The 19783-nt window shown below is 37.1% G+C and overlaps 3 protein-coding genes across 3 annotated transcripts in view; 1 reads left to right on the top strand and 2 right to left on the bottom strand.

The window, feature by feature from the left end:
- The first annotated feature begins 1135 nt into the window (after positions 1 to 1135).
- LOC122070828 (senescence-associated carboxylesterase 101-like) lies at positions 1136 to 6439 on the top strand. Its single transcript, XM_042635071.1, has 4 exons — positions 1136 to 1348; positions 1444 to 1753; positions 3966 to 4607; positions 5412 to 6439. Exons 1-4 carry the CDS (start codon positions 1338 to 1340, stop codon positions 6318 to 6320), a joined length of 1872 nt encoding a protein of 623 aa, XP_042491005.1. The 5' UTR covers positions 1136 to 1337; the 3' UTR covers positions 6321 to 6439.
- A 572-nt stretch (positions 6440 to 7011) lies between these two features.
- Positions 7012 to 19783, bottom strand: part of LOC122070836 (disease resistance protein Roq1-like) — a 42649-nt gene continuing 29877 nt past the window's right edge. The window contains exons 10-14 of the mRNA XM_042635080.1: positions 13684 to 14126; positions 13150 to 13223; positions 8687 to 9785; positions 8312 to 8599; positions 7012 to 8195 (exon numbers count right to left, since the gene is read on the bottom strand). Of these exons, the coding sequence (XP_042491014.1) occupies positions 7116 to 8195; positions 8312 to 8599; positions 8687 to 9785; positions 13150 to 13223; positions 13684 to 14126 (2984 nt within the window). The 3' untranslated portion in view covers positions 7012 to 7115. The remainder of the gene's footprint in view (positions 8196 to 8311; positions 8600 to 8686; positions 9786 to 13149; positions 13224 to 13683; positions 14127 to 19783) is intronic.
- Positions 13639 to 14194, bottom strand: LOC122070830 (TMV resistance protein N-like). The gene has a single exon (XM_042635074.1). The coding sequence runs from the start codon at positions 14131 to 14133 to the stop codon at positions 13663 to 13665; it is 471 nt and encodes a 156-aa protein (XP_042491008.1). The 5' UTR covers positions 14134 to 14194; the 3' UTR covers positions 13639 to 13662.

Genomic DNA, 19783 nt, shown 5'->3' on the forward strand with positions numbered 1-19783 from the left:
AAAAAAAAAAAAATGAAAGAAAATAGAAAAAGTATGTATGTTTAACTATCATTAAAAGAAAGAAAAGTTTTTGTATTTTTTTTTTCTTGTGTTTTTGGTAAAATTATATTTTTGGTAGTAAAAGAAAACTTCACTATTCTTAAGGTGAAATTCAAAAATGAATCTTCACTTGGTTGAGGACATGGCAAGCACAAAGAAAATTCCTTAAAACAAGAAAAAAGTACAAAATATTTCTCTCTTTTCTACTCTTGGCTACCAAACACAGGCCGAGAGTCTTGTTAAATCTTAAAAATAAAAATCATAAATAAAAAATTAAAAGCTTCTAGATGCAGTTCATGTAACCCTCTGCAATAGATACAAATTGCTCTCAATCCTTATTTTCTGGACAATTCAGATGAATCCAGATACCTATTGACCAAATATAGATACGCCTAAACAGATACAAATGCGAATCGAATTCAAATTTGACTATCCATTTACATCCCTAAATAAAAGTCTTGTTGGTTGTGACCAGACTTGGGATAGAATGCGACCTTCAATTTTCATTGTCTAAAATCTCCAATGACATTTTTTGTAAAAAAAAAAAATCTCATACCAATTAAAATACACTATTTCAAAATAGCTAGATAGAATTATTAAAACGAATCTCTTTTTTTTTTTTTTCCTGTTAATAACGGGTATCTAGGCCTTTGATCTAACTAGTCCCATGGGCTCATACTAACCCCACAATTGCATGGATCGGATCATACCGAAGTTAAATGAGGATCATTCAACTTTCGCCGAAAATAATAAAGAGCATTAAACACTCCATGTGAGTGGCCCCAAAGAGATAGGAGTTGTACTTGACTTCTTGAGCATTAAACTGAGTCTATAATTAATAAAGAATCTTTGACAAAAAAAAAAATACAGCTGGCTCATAGCATATATATGTATGTTAATTGGTTGTTAAATTTTCATCTTGGCTCTTTGTAGACGCAGTTTCATAATCATTTTCGTTCGTGTCTCATTCATCAACATCCTGCTAACCTTTGTTTGTATTATTCTTCAAAGCCCCGTGAAAGAGATTGGCCAGCTAAACAGTTTGACCTCGTCGTTGTCCCTTAAGTAAACCCAGTTTACAGTTTACCATTCATTTTCGTTCTTGGTTCATTCATCACTACTATTTAGCCTAGTTCATCATTTTATTCTTCAATGCCAAAGGAAAGAGGCTGGTCTACTAAACAGCTTGACCTCATCGTTGGATCTTCATAAACCCACTTTCCTTATCATTTTCATTCTTGATTCTTTAAATCAACTTCTGCTTAATTAGCCTTGTTCGCGATCCAAGAGAAAGTTTAATGAGTACTTTGTAAGGAATTTCTTTGTTACCTTTTCCCTAATTAGTTTCAATGTCAAAGATCTTTTTGGTTACTTGGCTTATTTATTTTATTTTTTCCTTTGCAGGTTTAGCAGTGGACTAGAACTGGCAGAGTGCATGGTGGCTTCAGATCTTCTTCGTTGTTCATGGGAAACCATTAATGACCTTCACAAAAAACCCAGGAGCTCCAATGCACCCGCCCCGTTGTCACCATTCTCTGTTACGTATGAAACTTATCAACAACCCAAATATGAAATTCTCGCTTTTGCTTGTCCTTCTTCATCCTCTTCTGCCGGACAACAGCAGCAACAACAAATACGAGCCAATCCATATTTATCTATCAATATAACAGCTAGAGCTCTTTACCGCTCCCTCCCGGATGGCCTGTTCGTGCAGGTACTCTCTCTCTCTCTCTCTCTCTCTCTCTCTCTCAACCCGTTCCCTGTCTTTCTTTCTATTGCATCCTATCTTATCGTATCACATTTTGTTCTGCGATATTTGAGAATCACCGTCAATACCTCGGTGTAGATCCGGGATAATCCTTTCTTCCATAGTCCTAGGGCTATTTACAACTAGCCAATTAAGAATCTGAATTCATTTAATTCAGAATGAATCAAATCTCCCCAAGTAGGATTCGAACCTACGACCAGTCGGTTAACAGCCGACCTCTCTCTCTCTAGACATTCATTCCCGCTGTAAATTAACTCATAAAGGATTAGATGTTGTATAGTGAATGTGCTTGGTTATAGGGATCTCACCCAGAGGCCAATAAGGTCATTGTTTTGCTCTCTGCCGTAACTTGAGCTCATCATGCTACTCGCAGGGAAGGAAAAACGAGTAGTTTACGCTTTAGTAGCTACCGTTTCACTAGCTCTAGTATCCACTGGCTTTCAAGGAATGGAATATTACCAAGCACCCTCTACTATTTCGGATAGTATTTATGGTTCTACCTTTTCCTTAGCAACTGGCTTTCATGGTTTTCATGTGATTATAGGTACATCTCAGGTTAACCACCTTATCTGAGCCTCTGTTGAGTCTTGAGTCTTGACCTGAAAAAAAAAAAAAAAAAAAAAAAAAAAAAAAAAAAAAAAAAAAAAACTTATCAGAGCCTCATTTAGAAGACGAGGATGGAATTATTGTATAATCTAAGTCAATGGAGATAGGCAAGGGCGGAAAAAATTTGGCTGCTATTTGGGTTGCAATCAATTTGTTGACAGCCAAAGAAATGGAATAATTCACTTCCCCTTTGGGTTCACATGCAAATACCCTCTAGGTTATAGTATTTTCCAAAATGCTCTTTTAGATTCCATTTCTTTGGCTATTTGCTGCAACCCAGGCAACAGCTAAATTTTGAGGACAAGAATTTTGTATTGCTTAATTAAATGAATGTTCTGAATAGGCTACATGTAAATTTTTTTTCTGGTCAACAAAGGGTACGTGAAATTTTATTTATTTATTTGTTTTTGCTTAAAGTGAAAATTTTACCTTCCGCATTTACCTTTCTCAAATCTAGACGGGGATGCACAGTAATTTACTACATACATGCATTCTAGACATACATCTTTAATTAAACTCAAGGTCTAAACCATATATTGCAACGCATCTCATCAAAACATACATCTTTAAGTAAACTCAAGGCTTAAACCGTATATTGTAACCCATCTCATCAATCGAATGAAATACTCTTGGTCTTAAGCCATAGCTCATATTGCAATCTCAACCAATAAGTAAGAGAACAATTTTTTTTTTTTTGACTTTTTTTTGGTGTGAAGGCCCAGCCCAAAAGTCACCCAATCAAGACCAACTGCCTAAGAGCTCGTCTCAACCCAACCCCTTAAGAGCCTGTTTAGAGATAAATGCCTAGCCTATAAGGACCGAGTATTTGAACAATCCAATCACAGTACGGTCGGGATCCTAAAATAAGGGGATCAATTGATTCAATTGAAACTTGTCTAGACCGACTGATTGACACTCAATGATGCTGATGATCTTTGAAGGAATTCCTATGCCCATGGAAAACTGGCTCCTTTTTATTTTAGGATCCAATTTTTCTTCACATGCGCAGTAAAGAGGAATTATCCTATGGGGCAACAGAAATAATAATAATAATAATAATAATAATAATAATAATAATAATAATAATAATAATAATAATAATAATAATAACAATAATAATAATAGATAAATAAATAAATAAATAAAACATCCCCACGTTTGTGTAGGTATAGTAACATCATTTCAAAACCATATATATATATATATATATAGCCTAACCTTTAACAGCCTTTAAGTAAGGTTGTCATTTTTTTTTGGTAAAAAAGCTACATCAGCAAACAAAAAAAGGGAAAATTAGAGGTAGGAGGGGAAGAATCATTAAAGGAAAGGGGGGACTGAGAGATAGCCGCAGTTCCAGCAAGGAAGTCAGCCACAAAATTGCCCCTGCCGAAGCAAGTGTTGAAACCGAATCGCAGTAGGGTTCTCAACACCTGACAGAATTTGAAAATGGTCATTTTAGATAAATATATCCACTAAACTGTATGTGTTGGTGAAATGTTTCTTAATTTCTAACACTTTCTGAGTCAATTTTTTCTTCTTTTAAATTATGTAGTTGGAGAAGTCTTCAAGACCACTCATTGTCACTGGTAATTCTCTGGGAGGATTGGTTGCTTCACTCGTCACCTTGGAGATCCTACAGAGATTCTCTTCTTCGAAGACCAATGATCTCCCTCTCCCTCTCCCTCTATGCATCACCTTTGGTTCTCCAATTGTTAGCAGCAATGGCCTCCGACAAGCCATTTATGATCGACCAATATGGAATTCTCAGTTCTTGCATGTAGTCTCTGTTCAAGATCAGATACCTCTTCTTTTAATCCCATCAAACAGTCCCAGTGTTAGCGATCCATCAACTTCCCATTCAAAAGGTTATAATAAGCCTTTTGGTACATATCTAATGTGCTCTACATCAGGTTGTGTCTGTTTAAATAAACCAGATTCAGTTACACAATTGCTGGAGGCTAAAGGAAGATCTCAGTTGGATAATCCTAGTGTGGATTATGGCAATATTTTGGGACATTTAGAAGAATTCAATACGTCTAGACTTGAGGAATATGGAAATATTTTGGAAGGCCTCAAAAAATCAATTAATTTGTCCAACGGGTTTTCATCACGGGTACCCGGATTGTCTGATCTTTCTTTGCTTGAGGTTGGAAGGCGTATGCAGCTGGAGGAAACTGAAGTTACAAAATTTCAGGTAATTCAATGAAGTGTCTCAACCCTAACAAGATATGTTTTATTTATTTATTTATTTTCTTGCAGGTAAGAGAACGAATTCTCATTGCTCACTACATGAAAGAAAAATTCAAAATCGATAATACCCTCCTTCTGTTGCATGTTACCCTTTCCCTCCATATGAAAGCAATTATTCCCTTCACCATGGCTTTAGGAAAACTCAGTTCCTTAATTATGTGAATATCTTAGACTCTTTTGGCGAAAGACAATCCTCCCATGTCGCCTCCAAAAAGAGTGTAGAAATGAGAACTTTTCGCTCAGAATTAGCCCACAAATCCATGCAACTAAAAAACAAGACATCCTACCGTCCACAACTTCAACTTAGGCTTGAATTATGTAAAGCCTCATGCAAAGATAACCTGTAGATGCCTTCCTTGTCCCATACCTCCATAAATTGAAGATTCATGAATCAATTTGACGCAACTGATTTAAACAAGTCTCTTAACCCATCTCCCCGGAATGCATGACAAGTATTAGGCCATTGATTTTCCTGAATTTCAATTTAGTCTAGTTGAAATGGCCAAGTTCAGGATAATCTTCTTGGGTTTATAACCCTTGTGTGGTATTGCTTCTTCACTAAGGCCCTGTTTATTTTGAATTGAAGTGAAATGAAACTAAAACTAAAACAATATGAAAGTTTTTCTATTCATAACTTGAAATAATTATGTAACTAAATAAAATTGTAGTAAACATAGTAACTGTTATGAAAGCTCTTATCACCTGTAACCCTCCACCTCTCCTAAATGAATCCTCATATTGGTGACAGGAGTACTACAACTTGCATGGCATTTTGATGGCAGACATAGAGAAGCAGGAAAGAGAGGATTCTGAAATGGAGTTGAATAAAGCAAAAATCAATATGGCCAAACTTGAATGGTTCAAGAAGGACTCCTGGACTACTGTGGGCAGCGGCTACTATGACTGCTACAAGAGCATACCCTCTGAAAGTGGTGAAGTAATTAAGTGGAAGAAGTCTCTCACAGAATATTGGAAGAAGGTGGTAGAAGAAGCAACTCAAAAACCCCAGCAGAAAGGAGGTGTTCCATTACAATTACGCTATCTTCGTGCTGGAACAAATTATAGAAGGATGGTTGAGCCTCTTGATATTGCAGATTTCTACAAGATTCCAGGCCAAAAGAAGTATCTAAAACATAGACCCAAGCATTATAAACTGTTGCAGAAATGGCAGGAGGATGATGATGAGAAAGCAGCGGCGGCGGAGGCTGCGGCAGCAAAGAATCAGAAGAAATTATCGATAAGGAACAAGGCAGAAGGATGGTTGAAACTCTGTATTCTTGGGCTTGTTGGACATACAATCTTATTCACCCCAGATAAAAAGAATGAGATGAAGTACTTATCGATGAGGAACAAGGCTGTTACTTTAACAGAGGATTCTTGTTTTTGGGCACATGTGGAGGATGCTATGATTTCAATACAGCTGTTGAAGAATGGAAAGGAAGCCGACTGTGAACCAGAAGAATCACTAGACGTGAAGGAGTTTGAGAGTTATGTAATGGGTTTGATAGAAAATCTTAAAGTTTCACCAGAGATTTTCTTGCAGGAGAGTAGCTTCATGTGCTGGTGGAGAGAGTACTATAAGACCCCAATAAAAGATGGAAATAGTTCACCACTGATTGATTATATGAAGGCAGAAAAGTATGTAGAGTATGCCTAGCTAGCTAGTAGGAGCTTAGCTTACTACAGGGAAATGTAACGCATCTCGGAGAATTTTGTAATTCCAATCAGAAACAATCTATTTTAATAAACAAAGATAAAGATGAACGATTGCTTTTTTTTTCCTTTTTTTATAGGTAAAATGGATTTACTGCAACAAAAGGAAAACAATTTTAACACAAGATAACCAAGAGAGATACATTCCAAAATATCAAATCAGAGTGCCAGAGCCTTCCCTCAACAGTCGAACCAAACAGCTGAGGCTCTAAGATTGCCGTCATAGGATTCCCCTCCTCATCGCAAACAACTACTCTAAGGCCACCCACTTTTTTCTCTGAGTATAGAATACAAGAATAAAAATGATCAATCACATACCTGAGTGTGAATGGATTCTCTAAACCAAGGTTGAAGTTTGCCCCACCATAAAAATAAAAATGATCAATCACAAAACTGAGTGTGAATGAAATTCCTAAACCAAGGTTGAAGTTTGGCCCACGATCTGTAATGAAGAACCATGTAATAAGAGTCCAACTGAGATCTTCTGTAGCCTCTTACTCTAAGGTTTTTCTCTCTATGGTGAAACTCTGTGACGCAGAGCAGAACTCTTCGAATGCTAGAGCCTTGACAACATATATACACATCACATAACCAGAAGCAAAGATTTCTGAGAAAGAGAGACGAGAAGAAAGTACCTGGAATGAATGAATACTGGAAGTTCCTCCGAAGAGGTCAGACCTGTAATATGCGGAGCAGAGAAGAAATCTGATTGCGCACACCAGAAGACCCATCCTCTTTCTTACAACCTTGACGGTTGCTGCTGCTTTCCCCGCCAGCGTGGAGTGGTAAAGTTGACCCTTCTTTTGAATTTGATCTCCTCTGTTTTGCTTACGTCGATACAGCGTATACCATGCCAATACATGAAACCATGGCTGAAAACCCCAATGGCATCGAGATCTTCTTCCAAGTATTCCAACCCTTCGGCAGTTGGAATCTTTGTCCGCAGGAATATAGCCTCCAGCTTATTCAACTTTTTAAAATTTGAGAAATCTGGTAATCTTTTCAAAGACTCGCAAAAACTAATATTCAATTGTTCCAAGGATTCCTTCAATCCACTGAGACCCGAAATCTCTGTTAGCTTGGAGCAATAATAATAAGCTTTAAGAATCTTTAAGTTTTTCAAATTTGATAAATCTGGTAATATTCCCAAGCAATTGCACCAAGAAATATCTAATTCTTCCAAGGATTCCAATTTTTCGAGTCCTGGAATCTCAGTCAGATTGAAGCAGCCTGCAACTAACAAGCGCTTCAATTTTTTAAAATTTGATAGATATGGTAATCTTTCCAAAGATCTGCACAAAACAACATCCAAGATTTCCAACGATTCCAATCCATCAACACCTGGAATCTCGGTTAGTCCATAGCAGAATTCAACCCTCAGGCAGGTTAAGCTTGAGGGAAGAATTGAGATGCGCCGAAGCTTCTCACATTCTCTTAAACTAAGTGCCTGAAGACAAGTAAGAGTACTGATGGTAGCTGGTAGTACACTAAAATTGCTTTTGAAAAACCTCAAACTTTTCAATTTTGCCAATTTCTCAATATCACTTGGTATCTCCTCTAGATTCCCACAGGCTTTAAGGTTCAATATCTCTAAATTTATCAGGTTTGAAAGCTTGACTGGGAATGATTTAATCGCAAAGCATTGAGAAGCATCTAAGATTCTTAACCTCTCCAAAAGACCAATGGATGCATCAATCTCAACTAAATTCTTACAGCCTGTAAGAATCAATATCTCCAAGCATCTATTTGCTGAAAGGTCAGGTGTTCTTGATAGTTGTTCACAAGACGTGAGATCTAGAACTTTTAGATTTACTGCCATCTGTAGGAAAAAAAAAAAAGAGAGTAAATCAGCTATTAGCTAGAGATTAAGCTCCATCTTAAGGAGGTTTATTATTGCTAAAATAACCAAAAGAGAAATAAGTTCTTTAAGGAGACCTTGATGCTGTTCCAACCCATCCAGTGTTCTGTGATCTCACTACACGCCAGATTAAGAACAGTCAGTTTCCTTGGATCAAAATTGGTTAGTGTGAATTTCATAGGGCATCCCATCCACTTAAGCCATCTCAATTGTGAAAATGGATGTGTGAAATTTTCAGCAAAATGTGCATAATCGACTCTAAGAAACCTTAGTTTAGTCATTTCAGCAAATTCTTCATTCACCAAACACCGGCTCCTTGATCTATCTCTGATGTCAATAATGAGTCCTTCAATTTTTCTTTTTCCCTGCAAAAAGAACCTTAAATATTACTAAATCACCATTAAAAAAAAAAAAAAAACCATCAACTCATAAAAAAATGTTTATTTACCAACCATCTTCATATTCAATACATCCAACGCTTCCTCTTGCAACCATATTCTACTACGCTCCCATGGCTCACTTATATTTTCTTGACGAACGATTTCCCTTCCAAGATCCCGGAGTTGATCATGCATTCCCAAATAACCATCTTCACCAATTGTTATCAAAGATCTTAGTCGGAGAACGTCAAGTCCTACTTTGGGATAAAATTTACACCCTTCCCATGCGCAACATGCAACATCCTTACGCGCTCCAATTAAAAAACATGCAGTATCAAGAAACATCTGTTTCTCCTCATAATCTAGTCCATCATAACTTATTCTCAATCTTCGCATGACCTCGTTATTTGGAATATTTTGCAATTTCTCCAATTTTCCTTGCCAAACTGGTTTTTCCATGCAAAATAAAGATGAACCCACAACTTGAAGAGCCAAGGGTAGCCCTCCAGTAGTTTTTACCACAGCTTTTGAGAGTTCCAAATAATCTTCTGGAGGTTGGTCCCTTCTAAAAGCATGACAGCTAAAAATTTGAAGAGATTGATATAAGTCCATTTCCTTGGGGTCATAGATCCCTTCTGCTTTTTGAGCAAGTAAGATTCTCTTATTTCTAGTTGTGATAATGATCCTACTTCCAATACCAAACCATTCACAATCTTCAACTAATGCATTTACCTGACTATCGTGGTCCACGTCGTCAAGAACAATTAGAACCTTTTTCTTGCGGAATCTTTGTTTGATCAAAGTAGATCCATCATAAACCCTAGTAATGTTTGGGTTTTCTTGTTTTAGAATGTCACGACAAAGCTGATTTTGTATACGGTTAAGTCCGTTATGGCGTTGAGCAATTTCTCGAACATTTACAATAAAGCTACATCCTTCAAAGTGAGAAAATATTGTATTGTAGACAGCCTTGGCGATCGTTGTCTTGCCAATGCCTCCAAAGCCATTAATCCCCACAATTTTTCTGTCATTAGATTCAATGTTTAACAACCTTAACATTTTTTCAATATGAGGTTGGATTCCAACTAGGTTTTCAGAAACAATCGAGGGTGTTTTGTTTAATGTACTCCAAACTGTTGCAACTACTAATTTTATTAACTTCCTTTCATGCCTGCATAATTTAAACAATAGAAGAATTAATAATTTGGATTATGAATAATAACGGAAAGGAATCGACAAAGTTCGACATGGAGATACAAAACCATAAGTGAACTATATGAACTAAAGTAGATTACGTAAGTCTAAAAATGTGTTTTTTCTCCCCCAACCCCCTGTTTCTGTAGTAACCCTAAACTCCGCTTGGTTTAGGTTGAGGGGAAAAAAATCATCCTATAGCTCAAGTGGGAGAAGAACAAATTAGAAAGGACATTTGTTCAACTCTAAACCTAGAACTTTTTATTTGGGTATTCCTAATCCAGATTAATACCTCCTAAGAAATGAATGAATATTAAAAATGATTGCCACATTCCTACCCCAAAACTGATCAAGACATTAATTTTTTTTTAAAAATATTTTATAAAAAATCTACTGTTTTATTATTAAAAATTGTTTTAAGTATTACAAAATAATTAATAAAAGGCTTTTATCATTGAAGGGATGCATTAGAATTCATAGATTTGTTCTACAAAAAAAAAAAAAAAATTCATACATTTGTAAATACACGGAAGTGGTAAGTATAATTTCTTTGTGCTAGATATAAAATAATTGATATCTCATAGCGTTTGGGATTGCTCTGAGTTTTATTTTATTTATTTATTTTGTTGTTGTTGATTTGGGGGAGGTAGGTGGGAGAAGTGAGGTGCCAAAGACTTGTGGATTAGTGATTCTTATAGGTTACAGTGAAGGCTCTATATCTGACACATGACGGCAAAAGGTGGCACCCAAACAGGTAAATCCCAATCTTCCCAAACTTCAACATTAGGCACCCCCACCAAAATTTCATAATGAAAGAAAACATAGACAAGTATAAGCGGAGTTTGGGGAGGATGATAGTGGAAATTTTGATCTAGAATAATTCAGAAATAAAATTTGAGTTTAATTAGTTTGGCAATTTGAAAATTGGGTTTGAATACTGTAAAAATAGTAGACGCTATGGCAAAAGTATCCCTCTCTTGGATGCCTTAATACATGCTTCCATTGGTCTCTATGCTGACGTTGGGGCCGCACGACCAGGTAGTATTGTCTCTCTCTTAGCTTAATTAGAAATTAATTATTTATATTTTCTCTCATAAAAAAACATTTAAATTTTAAAAAATTCTCGAAAGAAAATTCAACTCTTTTAATAACGTATTCTACCTATTTTCACATAATTAAATAATATTATATTTAAATAACAACCATTGATCACCAAAAAAGGTGAAGGAAATATTCATTCTCACAGATCAGTTGCCAAAGATTAATCAGCTTTAAATGCAATGAACGAAGGCAAAGGGGTGTCAGAGGGAGCACGGGGCAGGGAGGGAAAGGGAGAGTGACTGAGAGAGTCACAGGAGAGTACGTAGAAGTAGAAGGTTAAGGCTAGGGCAGGAGAGTGGAAGATTTGTAGACACACCTGAACCATAAAAAGGTAAATTAAAAGGGAGAGGGTTCCTTAAAGGCAGCATGACCCTTGCATCAGAGCAAGAGTCAATGAGAGCATTAGAAGAAGCATCAATAGGGGTGAGATTTTCGCTTTTTATGAGGGGCGGGCACCCCAGCCCACCCCACCCCACCACACCAAACTATGTTTAAGTGTACATTGTCTTTTAGCTTCTTTTTTACTAGGTAAAATATTAAACAAAATCAATCCCAAGTGTCATACTGGTACTGTTTTTTTGGCCAGGGAAGAAGAAGTGACAAAAAAACATCAGGTACCCTTTTTTTTTTCTTTCTTGTAGAAACCCAATTACTTTCTTAAGCGTTGGGTAATTGGTACCTCACATGTAATTTATCTTTTTTTTAATCAACTGACTAATCTAGGTTAGTAGTTATTCAACCATGGAAAACCTTTTTTTCTAATGAGATCAAAGTTACATGATTACTCACTTTTGAATTTCCCTTTACAAAATTACCCAACCTATGTTTTAGTTAAGAAAAATATATTGTTTTAAGTTGAGTTTACAAAACTATTATGTTCATCCCTCAACTCAACTGAGGAGGTTTTTTGACAATTTTAACCCCCACCACCCTTCTCCAACCCTCTCCTATCCCCTTCTTCTTTCTACCCCCATTTCATGGATGCAAATCGCTGCCAGCCACGGCAATTGCCTTAGCACAAGCCCCCAGCCCTGTAGTCACCTCACCACCCACATCTTCCTATTGTTGGGTGTCCACTCTTACCCCCTTCTTCTTCTTCTTGCCACCACACCCATCCCTACCCCCTGCTTCTTCTTCTTCCTCCTGCAGTCTAATTGTCCACCTCCCAACACCTCATCTCAGCTGCTGACACCACCGAACACCTCACCCTCACCATTGCTGGCTCCCCCACAAAACTTGTTGCAGAAGCAATATCCCTGTATTATTTTCCTAGATTATTTAAGAGATGTGTTTTAGCAGAGATAGAGTGAGATATTGACAGTGAGGCAAACCGAGTCTCATGTTTGTTTGCTTCTCCAAATCCTTTTTATGGCCTACATTCCCTAAATTTATCTTTAATTTAGGAGCGGGGATCTTGTTGTTTCCTTAAGCGAGTTCGGTTTTTGGTTTTTTGAAGGTTTCAAAGCATTCAGGGAGATGGGTTCTTGAGTTCCTATTTGTTTCATTTTTCCCATTTTTTCCTGAGGTGGGAGATCTTTTTCCCTTTTCTATTTGTTTCATTTTTTTCTTTCTATCTTTCTTCCTGTCCTTTGGTTTTGTTTTTCCCATTGGTTTCATTTTTCCTGTATTATTTTCCTATTGGTTTTCTTTCTATCTCTTCTCCCAAAGAAAGATCAGATTGTGATTGTTACCCAATAAAATTACGGAAGGAATCAAAAGAAAATTGTGGTTATTCCTGGTCTCCGAATGAGGGATTTTCCTTCATGTTTCGGTGAGAATGGAGTTCAAGTGGCAGATTCGTCTTCAAGTACCAGTAAAGCTGCTCAGAATATAGTAACTTGCATTTACCAGGGTAGATTGCGTGGGAGGTCTTCCTTCATCACTATCACATGGAGCAAGAATCTGATGGGTCAAGGCCTCAGTGTTGGGATCAACGATTCGAGCAACCATTGCCTCTGGAAAGTTGATATAAAGCCATGGTTGTTTTCCAAGAGAAAAGGGTGGCAAGAAGAAGGGATCGGAGCGGGTGGGAGAAGGGATGTGGGGGTTAAAATTGTCAAAAAATCTCCCCAGAGGGATGAAAACTGTTTTGGATAGTTTTGTAAACCAAAATCTAAAACAATTTATTTTTGTTAACTGAAATGTAGGTTGGGAAATTTTGTAAAGGTAAATCCTAAACTAGGTAATCATATAATTTTCTCAAAAATGTTTCATAGAGGGAAAGAAAAAGAAACAGGAACCAGAGGCCCCATATACAGATCAGAAGCCTAAAAGCCTTTACAATAACTCTGAATACCAAAGAAACAAAGAGAAACTGAAAGAATACAGAAGCCCCACCAGAGATTGAAGGAAATTTCTCTACTTGTCTCGAATGATGTTCCTCCTGCTCTTTCTATCTGGGTGAGGGCTACCCTGTTCTTAGTTTAACTTCATGAAGTTTATCACACAAAAAATCCTGCATTTCTACTTCTAAATTAAGACACGAAAGAGGCATAGTGATCATCCTCAACTTCTAGTATGGAAGTTTTTAAGCAGTCTGCTCTGTAATATATTGACACTCCCCCGAAATAATTGTAGCAGATTATTGATCCTAATTTAGGTTCATTGATGGATGTTTGAGTTGGGATCAATCAGTCTACTGCTTAATTAAATCCAATCTAAAAATAAAACCTTGACAATAAATACAAAACTAAAAGGGGAATCGTAATTGGTGTAGTGATCAGTACTCACCCGTTAGCAGTGTTCTTGGAATCCTATCCCTTCAATGATCCAACCTCTCTCAGGGCCTCCTTCCACTTCTGCACAGTCGTGTAGTCGTAACAAGTCTGGTGTCTCTCAAAGGCCTCTGAATAGCTCCCGGTCTGGTTTCGCACTGCAGAGGGTTCGATAATGTAGAAAATAGGCAGAACCACCTGACCCGTTGTGTTTTTGCACTCAAAGATCTTAGTGAGCTCATTGAGACACCATTTACTTGATGCATAGTTCTCCGAGAAGATGGGGATAGAGATTCTCGACTGCTCGATCGCATCGATTAGCTCCGGCACAAGCTTCTTCCCCATTAGGAGTTCTTCGTTGTCCCTGAAAGTGTGAATCCCAGCATCAAGCAAGGCATGGTAGAGGTGATCGGTGAAGTTGGTACGAGTGTCTTTACCGCGAAAGCTCAAGAACACTTCAAACTTCGAACTTGAAGAGGCAGAACCAGCATTATTCTTGGACGCTGCCATTGAGATTCAATAACAACTTAGAAAAACTAACCTTTCTTTGTGTATGCCCATTACTTCTAATATATATATATATATAAAACTTTTGGATTGCAGAACTTGAGATGATTCCAGAAACCCCACCCTCCCTCCCCACATTCCTGCTACTTTCGCGCGTTGATGTTTTTTTATTTATCTTTTTCCTGTTTCCCACTGAAGAAAATTAAATTTATTGATTATAAAATTTATTTCCCAACGCACCGTTCCTGGTTGAGTCACAATCTAAAAGTTCGGAGACAAATAAAAAGGACATGTCGGTCATAAATTCATACTGGAGAGAAAGGTGTTCACATCCCGAAATGAAATGGCTGTTGGGGGTGGGGGAAATGTTCGTTTTTTGGAAGGAAACAGGTTTAGTGGAGATGGGGTAGAGCCTGTAGCTAGAGGATTAGAGCACATGACTACGAACCCGGTGTCGAGGGTTTAAATCCCTCCTCACCCACAATCAGTCCACATAGTCATTATAAGCTTATGACTGTTTTGTTAAGTTGAGAGTCGGCATTATTATAATTAATCATAATCCATAAATCTTTTTGCATTTATCCTTACTTGGAATCTCCATATAACTGACCTCATTAAGTTGAGATAAGGTTTTAGATGATGATGAGTTACAAATTGATACATGAAAACATGAACATATTTATTGTTATCGGTATCAATATTGATACGATAGAATTGGTATCATATTGGTCCAAATCTACATATTTATTGTACATTTTTTTATACTCTTACCCCTAAACTGATATTGACACCCCATCTAGATTTGTGAGGTATTAGTATCGGTCTCAGCTAATATTAATGTCCAATACAATCAATCCAATACCGATACTTAGAAGTTAGAACTATACTTGAGAGTTGAGAGATTGGATCGATCAGAATCGATGGAATTGGATCATATCGATCTTGACCAATCCGAATCTAATCGATACTATATCAAAGGATTGATAGGAATAATTTTAAAGGTGAAATCAAAGATATTACCATCCAATCTAAACAATGAATCGATATCGATCATGACCGATCCCATACAATTAAACCTTGACTGGGGTAACTAGATTGGAAGAACAGAAGCCAGTCCTCTCTGAGAATCAGAGGCCAGACCTGTAATAGCTCTGCTAGTTCAATGGGTAGAGACTTTTGTTTGGATTTCCCATGTGGCAGCATGCGGACCAGAGAGAAATATTGTTGCGTAGACCAGAAGTAGACCCCTTCCCTTTGCTTCTTCTTTTCAAAGAAAACTCAAAGAAATTTATCTGAGACTTCTTCATGAAAGAGCTTTCCTTTCCCTTTTGTCAGTTTCCACTTTCCAACCCTCTCCACTTGGTTCAGTCAACGCAGGAATCTCAATTAGGCTATCAAAGAATTCTGTCTTAGGTCAACATTTTGAAAAGTTTGAGAAATTGGTAATCTGAACAAGGCCTCACACCAACTAATATCCAATTGTTTCAAGGGTTTCAATACATTGAGACCATATATTGGATCGTAAAGAATCTAAGCGAAAATGTTCTCTGAGTTTTACGTGTACTACATGTTTTATATTATTTTTTAAAATAATAATATATAAAATAATTAAAAAATCATTATGAAAGAATGTAGAATACCGTATTTGCTCACACAACCCTCTCCCATAATCTAATAATATAATTAGACAAAAATCTATGAAATATAAGGCCCGTCTAGCCAATCGCCTATTTTGATTTGAATATGCTTATCTCAAGAGAGTGAACAATAAGTGAAAATTTTAACCTCCTATGTATAAGTTTCTACAATAGTTTTTTTCTGGTTCTCAAATACAAATACTTTTAATACTTAAAATCAAACTTGTCAAATTAACAACAGTTCAGCCTTATTAGTATGTTATAGTTCAAGATTGACACTCTAATTGCACCCAATTGTAAGTTCATTGAACCTTGCCAGTATGATGTAGGGTTAGAAAAATGCCACCACTAACCAAGAAAAAGAAAATCATAACATATATAATAATGGCGTCCATCATTCAATAAGAAATCTATTAATCCAATTATATTAGGGAGAAGAATCCTACCAACTCGCAGGGCCAATTGGAAGGTGCGTGGAAGAATCTTTAGCACACAGGGTAAGGGATTGTATGGTCTTTTTGTGCCTGTCTGTGATTGGGTATAGGTAAGATTGGATTAAGAGGGTTTTTTCTCCCATAATTAGTCATCTTTTCCATTTCATTGTTTTCTTTTTTGGATATAAATGGTAAACAATAACGAAGAAAAAGAAAACTATAACACACTAATTGCGTCCATCCATTCAAATAGGAAATGTAATAATCCAAGTAACATTATTGTTGTACTAAGGCATTATTAATAGCCAAATGATGAGCTATGAAAAGTGAAAACAACCTCTCAGAAAAGAGCCAAAACAGTAGAGAAATGACTGAGCAGGGAATTATGCAATGGTTTTACAAGAGGAACCATAACCCTTCCACGAACCAGATCGGTCAAGAAGTGGGACTGACCAGACTGAACAGTTATTGGCCCACCATACACACTCCAAGTTCAAAAGCTCTCTCATTGAATAGCAGAAAATCCAGTCAACATTTGAAATGCATGCCTGAAAAGAGGAATTCACAAAACAGATATCATGTATGAATAAGCAGGCTACTCCCCGAAAATGCTCACCCGTAGGTTCGTTTGTCGTTGGGGTTGTTGGGGCTGTTGGGGCTGTTGGCGCTTTTGGGGCTCAGCAGCAAGTGGAAGCTCGAAAGGTTTATTAGAGCAAGGGTGGTCGTAGCTAGACCAGCTCGATCGTAGGCTGATTGTAAATCAGGTGGTCCACAAGCTTCAATTTCCATTCCCATGCCTACGCTTGGTGCCCAAAATCAGGGTTGTTTGAAAGTTGCGACTTTCATTTCGGTTTCCCAGTGAGTGTAATGCGAGTTTCATCACACAGTGCTTGTAGCCCCGTCGGGCTCTAGCTCCATGCATCTGCTGACACATTTCAAAACACTTTGACGTGTGAACCGCGAGAACCAAGCAAGTCTTTCCGTGCACATTAGCATGTGCCTGAGCGCTAGCTGATCTATGACCAACTTCGTACAAAGTCTAAGAGTTTCAAGAAAAATCCACTGTTAATCATGAGATTAGATCCCCCTAACCCCATTAATAATGATTAGTTAAAGAAATGGTTCTTCCCCTCTCGCTCCTACTTATCACTACTAAAGAAATAGGTTACCGACTCTAAAGTGATGAGACTTCATCCATTGTGTTACATCAAAAGAGGGATAGGCTTCTGGGAAAGAAAGAGTTCTTCCTGGTTTTGAGAGTTTTAAATTACTCTTTTCTTTGTCAACCTATGTCATACCGTACTTGTCATACTTCCCTTTCTACAACCACCAACCAAGTTTAAGTAGGAGAGCTTTATTTTGCGTGTTGGCATCTCTCAAACCCAAACTACCATGAAATGCTGGAGAGTAAACTTTTCTAGGAAATGAGATGCAGTTTTTTGAGGAAGAAGTTGATCCACTCCAAAACCGGGGGCAAATAGAATCAATATTATGACAGATTTTTTTCGAAAAGGCGAAACAAGACATCAGGTAGTTTGGGATAGAGTAAAGGACCAATTGGATCAAAATTTTCCTCCCAGCAAAAGATAGAAGGTTTGATTTCTGAATAGATAACCTTCTATCCATTGTGCTCACAACATTTTCAAGGCTTGAAACACGAGACCTGGGATGAAGAAGATCAGTCCCTAGATAGACAGTATCCTTACTAATTTCCTTGATAACAAGGAGAGAACAAAGACGGATTTTATCAGAATTGGGAACATTGCTACTGAAAAACATTCCACTCTTGAAAAAATTAACATGTTGCCCAAAAGGGTTAGTAAACAAATCAAGTACCACCTTAATGGTCAAAAGATAGTCAGTAGTAGCATGATAGAAAATGAAAAAATCATCCGCAAAAAAAATGTGAGAAATCTTAGGGGCCCTACGGGCTATCTTAATTCCTTTGAACAAATTAAGATCCCTATAAGTCGAGAGAGACCTTCCATGGCACAAATAAACAGGTAATGGCTCAACGGGCAGCCCTGCCGAATTCCATGAGAGCGTTCAACAAGATCAAAAGAAGATCCCTGCAATCTGATAGAATAAGAGACCGAAGATATTGGGTAATGTGTCATATCACACCAGTCTTTCCCAAAACCAAGAAATTCAAATAGAGACTTGATAAGGCCCCATTATAATCTATCATACGCTTTGGCCACATCAATCTTTATAGCCACAAAACTTAACTTCCATTTTTTATTCTTTTTCAAAAAATGAAAAATCTCATGGGAAACCACTATATTGTCCGAGATTTGTCTACCGTGGAGAAAAGCAGCTTGAAAAGGAGAGATAAAAGAAGAGAGGTGTTTTTTGAGTCAATTAGCCACAATGCTTGCAATAATTTTATATGAAACGTTACAAAGGTTGATGGGTCAAAATTCTTCAACACGGGCAGCATTTTCCTTTTTTGGTATAAGGCAAATTAAAATATGATTAGTTTCAAAGGGAAAAGAGAAGTTAGTAAAGAAGTTGTGAACAAACTGGCAAACATAAGTGCCAACAAGATCCCAAAGTTTTTGATAAAAACAAGCTTAGAATCCATCAATTCCAGGAGCCTTATAAGGGCCAAACGAGAAAACGACATTTTTTATTTTTGACATCTCAAGTAAAGAGCATAGAGAATTAGCACAGTCCTCCGAGAGAATTCTGGGAAAGAGACATTCCACAAAGAAAGGGTCCAAAGGGTGAGAAGAGGAAAAAACATCCGCCAGATGATTAGAAAAAAACCTTGCAATATTCTGAGTTCCTTTGACCCTGACCCCATCAGGGTTCCAAATAAAATCAATCCTTCTCCGTCTGGTTTGATGCTTGGTGATTGCATGATAAAATCTAGTATTACGATCACCCTCAGAAACACGAAAATGTCAAGATTTCTAAACCAAAAGGTCTCCTCAGCATCAATGATCCTTTTTATGTTTACGTTAACATCAACATTGACTTCCCTGTCCAATACAGTATCTCATCTTGCAAAAAAATTTCCTTCCCTACAAGAAATGTCTCTTTTTTATTTTGCAATCTGTTCCTTTCCTTTCTTTTATTGGGAGAATTTAATGTAAAATCGACAAACTCATCTTAATTTGACCCCTCCCAATGGTCCAATAGCAGGTTTGCTAGCATGCAGGGGTTGGGAATCATATAGTTTCCTGTAGCATTTTGCATTCAAGAGTGGATAATGAGTGAAAATTTTAACCACCTATATATAAATTTCTATAACTTGTTTTTTCTGGTTCTAAAATACAAATAATTCTAGTACTTTAAATCAAAACTGTGACATTAACAACAACTCCGTCCTGATTAGTATGTCATAGTGAAGACTGACACTCTAATTGCACTCAGTATTAAGTACATTGATCAGTAATAATAAATTCTAGCAGTTCTTAAAAAAAAATTTGGAGAGGCAGTGGGGGTGTGGGGTAGAAAAACGCCAACACTAACCAAGAAAGAGAAAACTATAACATAATAATGGCGTCCATCATTCAATGAGAAATCTATTAATCCAATTATAACTATTATCATGCCTGTTTTTCTTCTTTTTTTTTT

This window comes from Macadamia integrifolia, unplaced genomic scaffold, assembly GCF_013358625.1.
Source record: "Macadamia integrifolia cultivar HAES 741 unplaced genomic scaffold, SCU_Mint_v3 scaffold_123A, whole genome shotgun sequence".
Lineage (NCBI taxonomy): Eukaryota > Viridiplantae > Streptophyta > Magnoliopsida > Proteales > Proteaceae > Macadamia > Macadamia integrifolia.

What these genes read in the sequence shown, in the direction of transcription:
- LOC122070828 (XM_042635071.1), top strand. An exon ending in CGGATGGCCTGTTCGTGCAG is followed by an intron (nt 1,754 to 3,965) that starts GTACTCTCTCTC and finishes TAAATTATGTAG; the next exon opens with TTGGAGAAGTCTTCAAGACC. An exon ending in CTGAAGTTACAAAATTTCAG is followed by an intron (nt 4,608 to 5,411) that starts GTAATTCAATGA and finishes TATTGGTGACAG; the next exon opens with GAGTACTACAACTTGCATGG.
- LOC122070830 (XM_042635074.1), bottom strand. Translation starts at nt 14,133, where the DNA reads ATGGCAGCGTCCAAGAATAATGCTGGTTCTGCCTCTTCAAGTTCGAAG.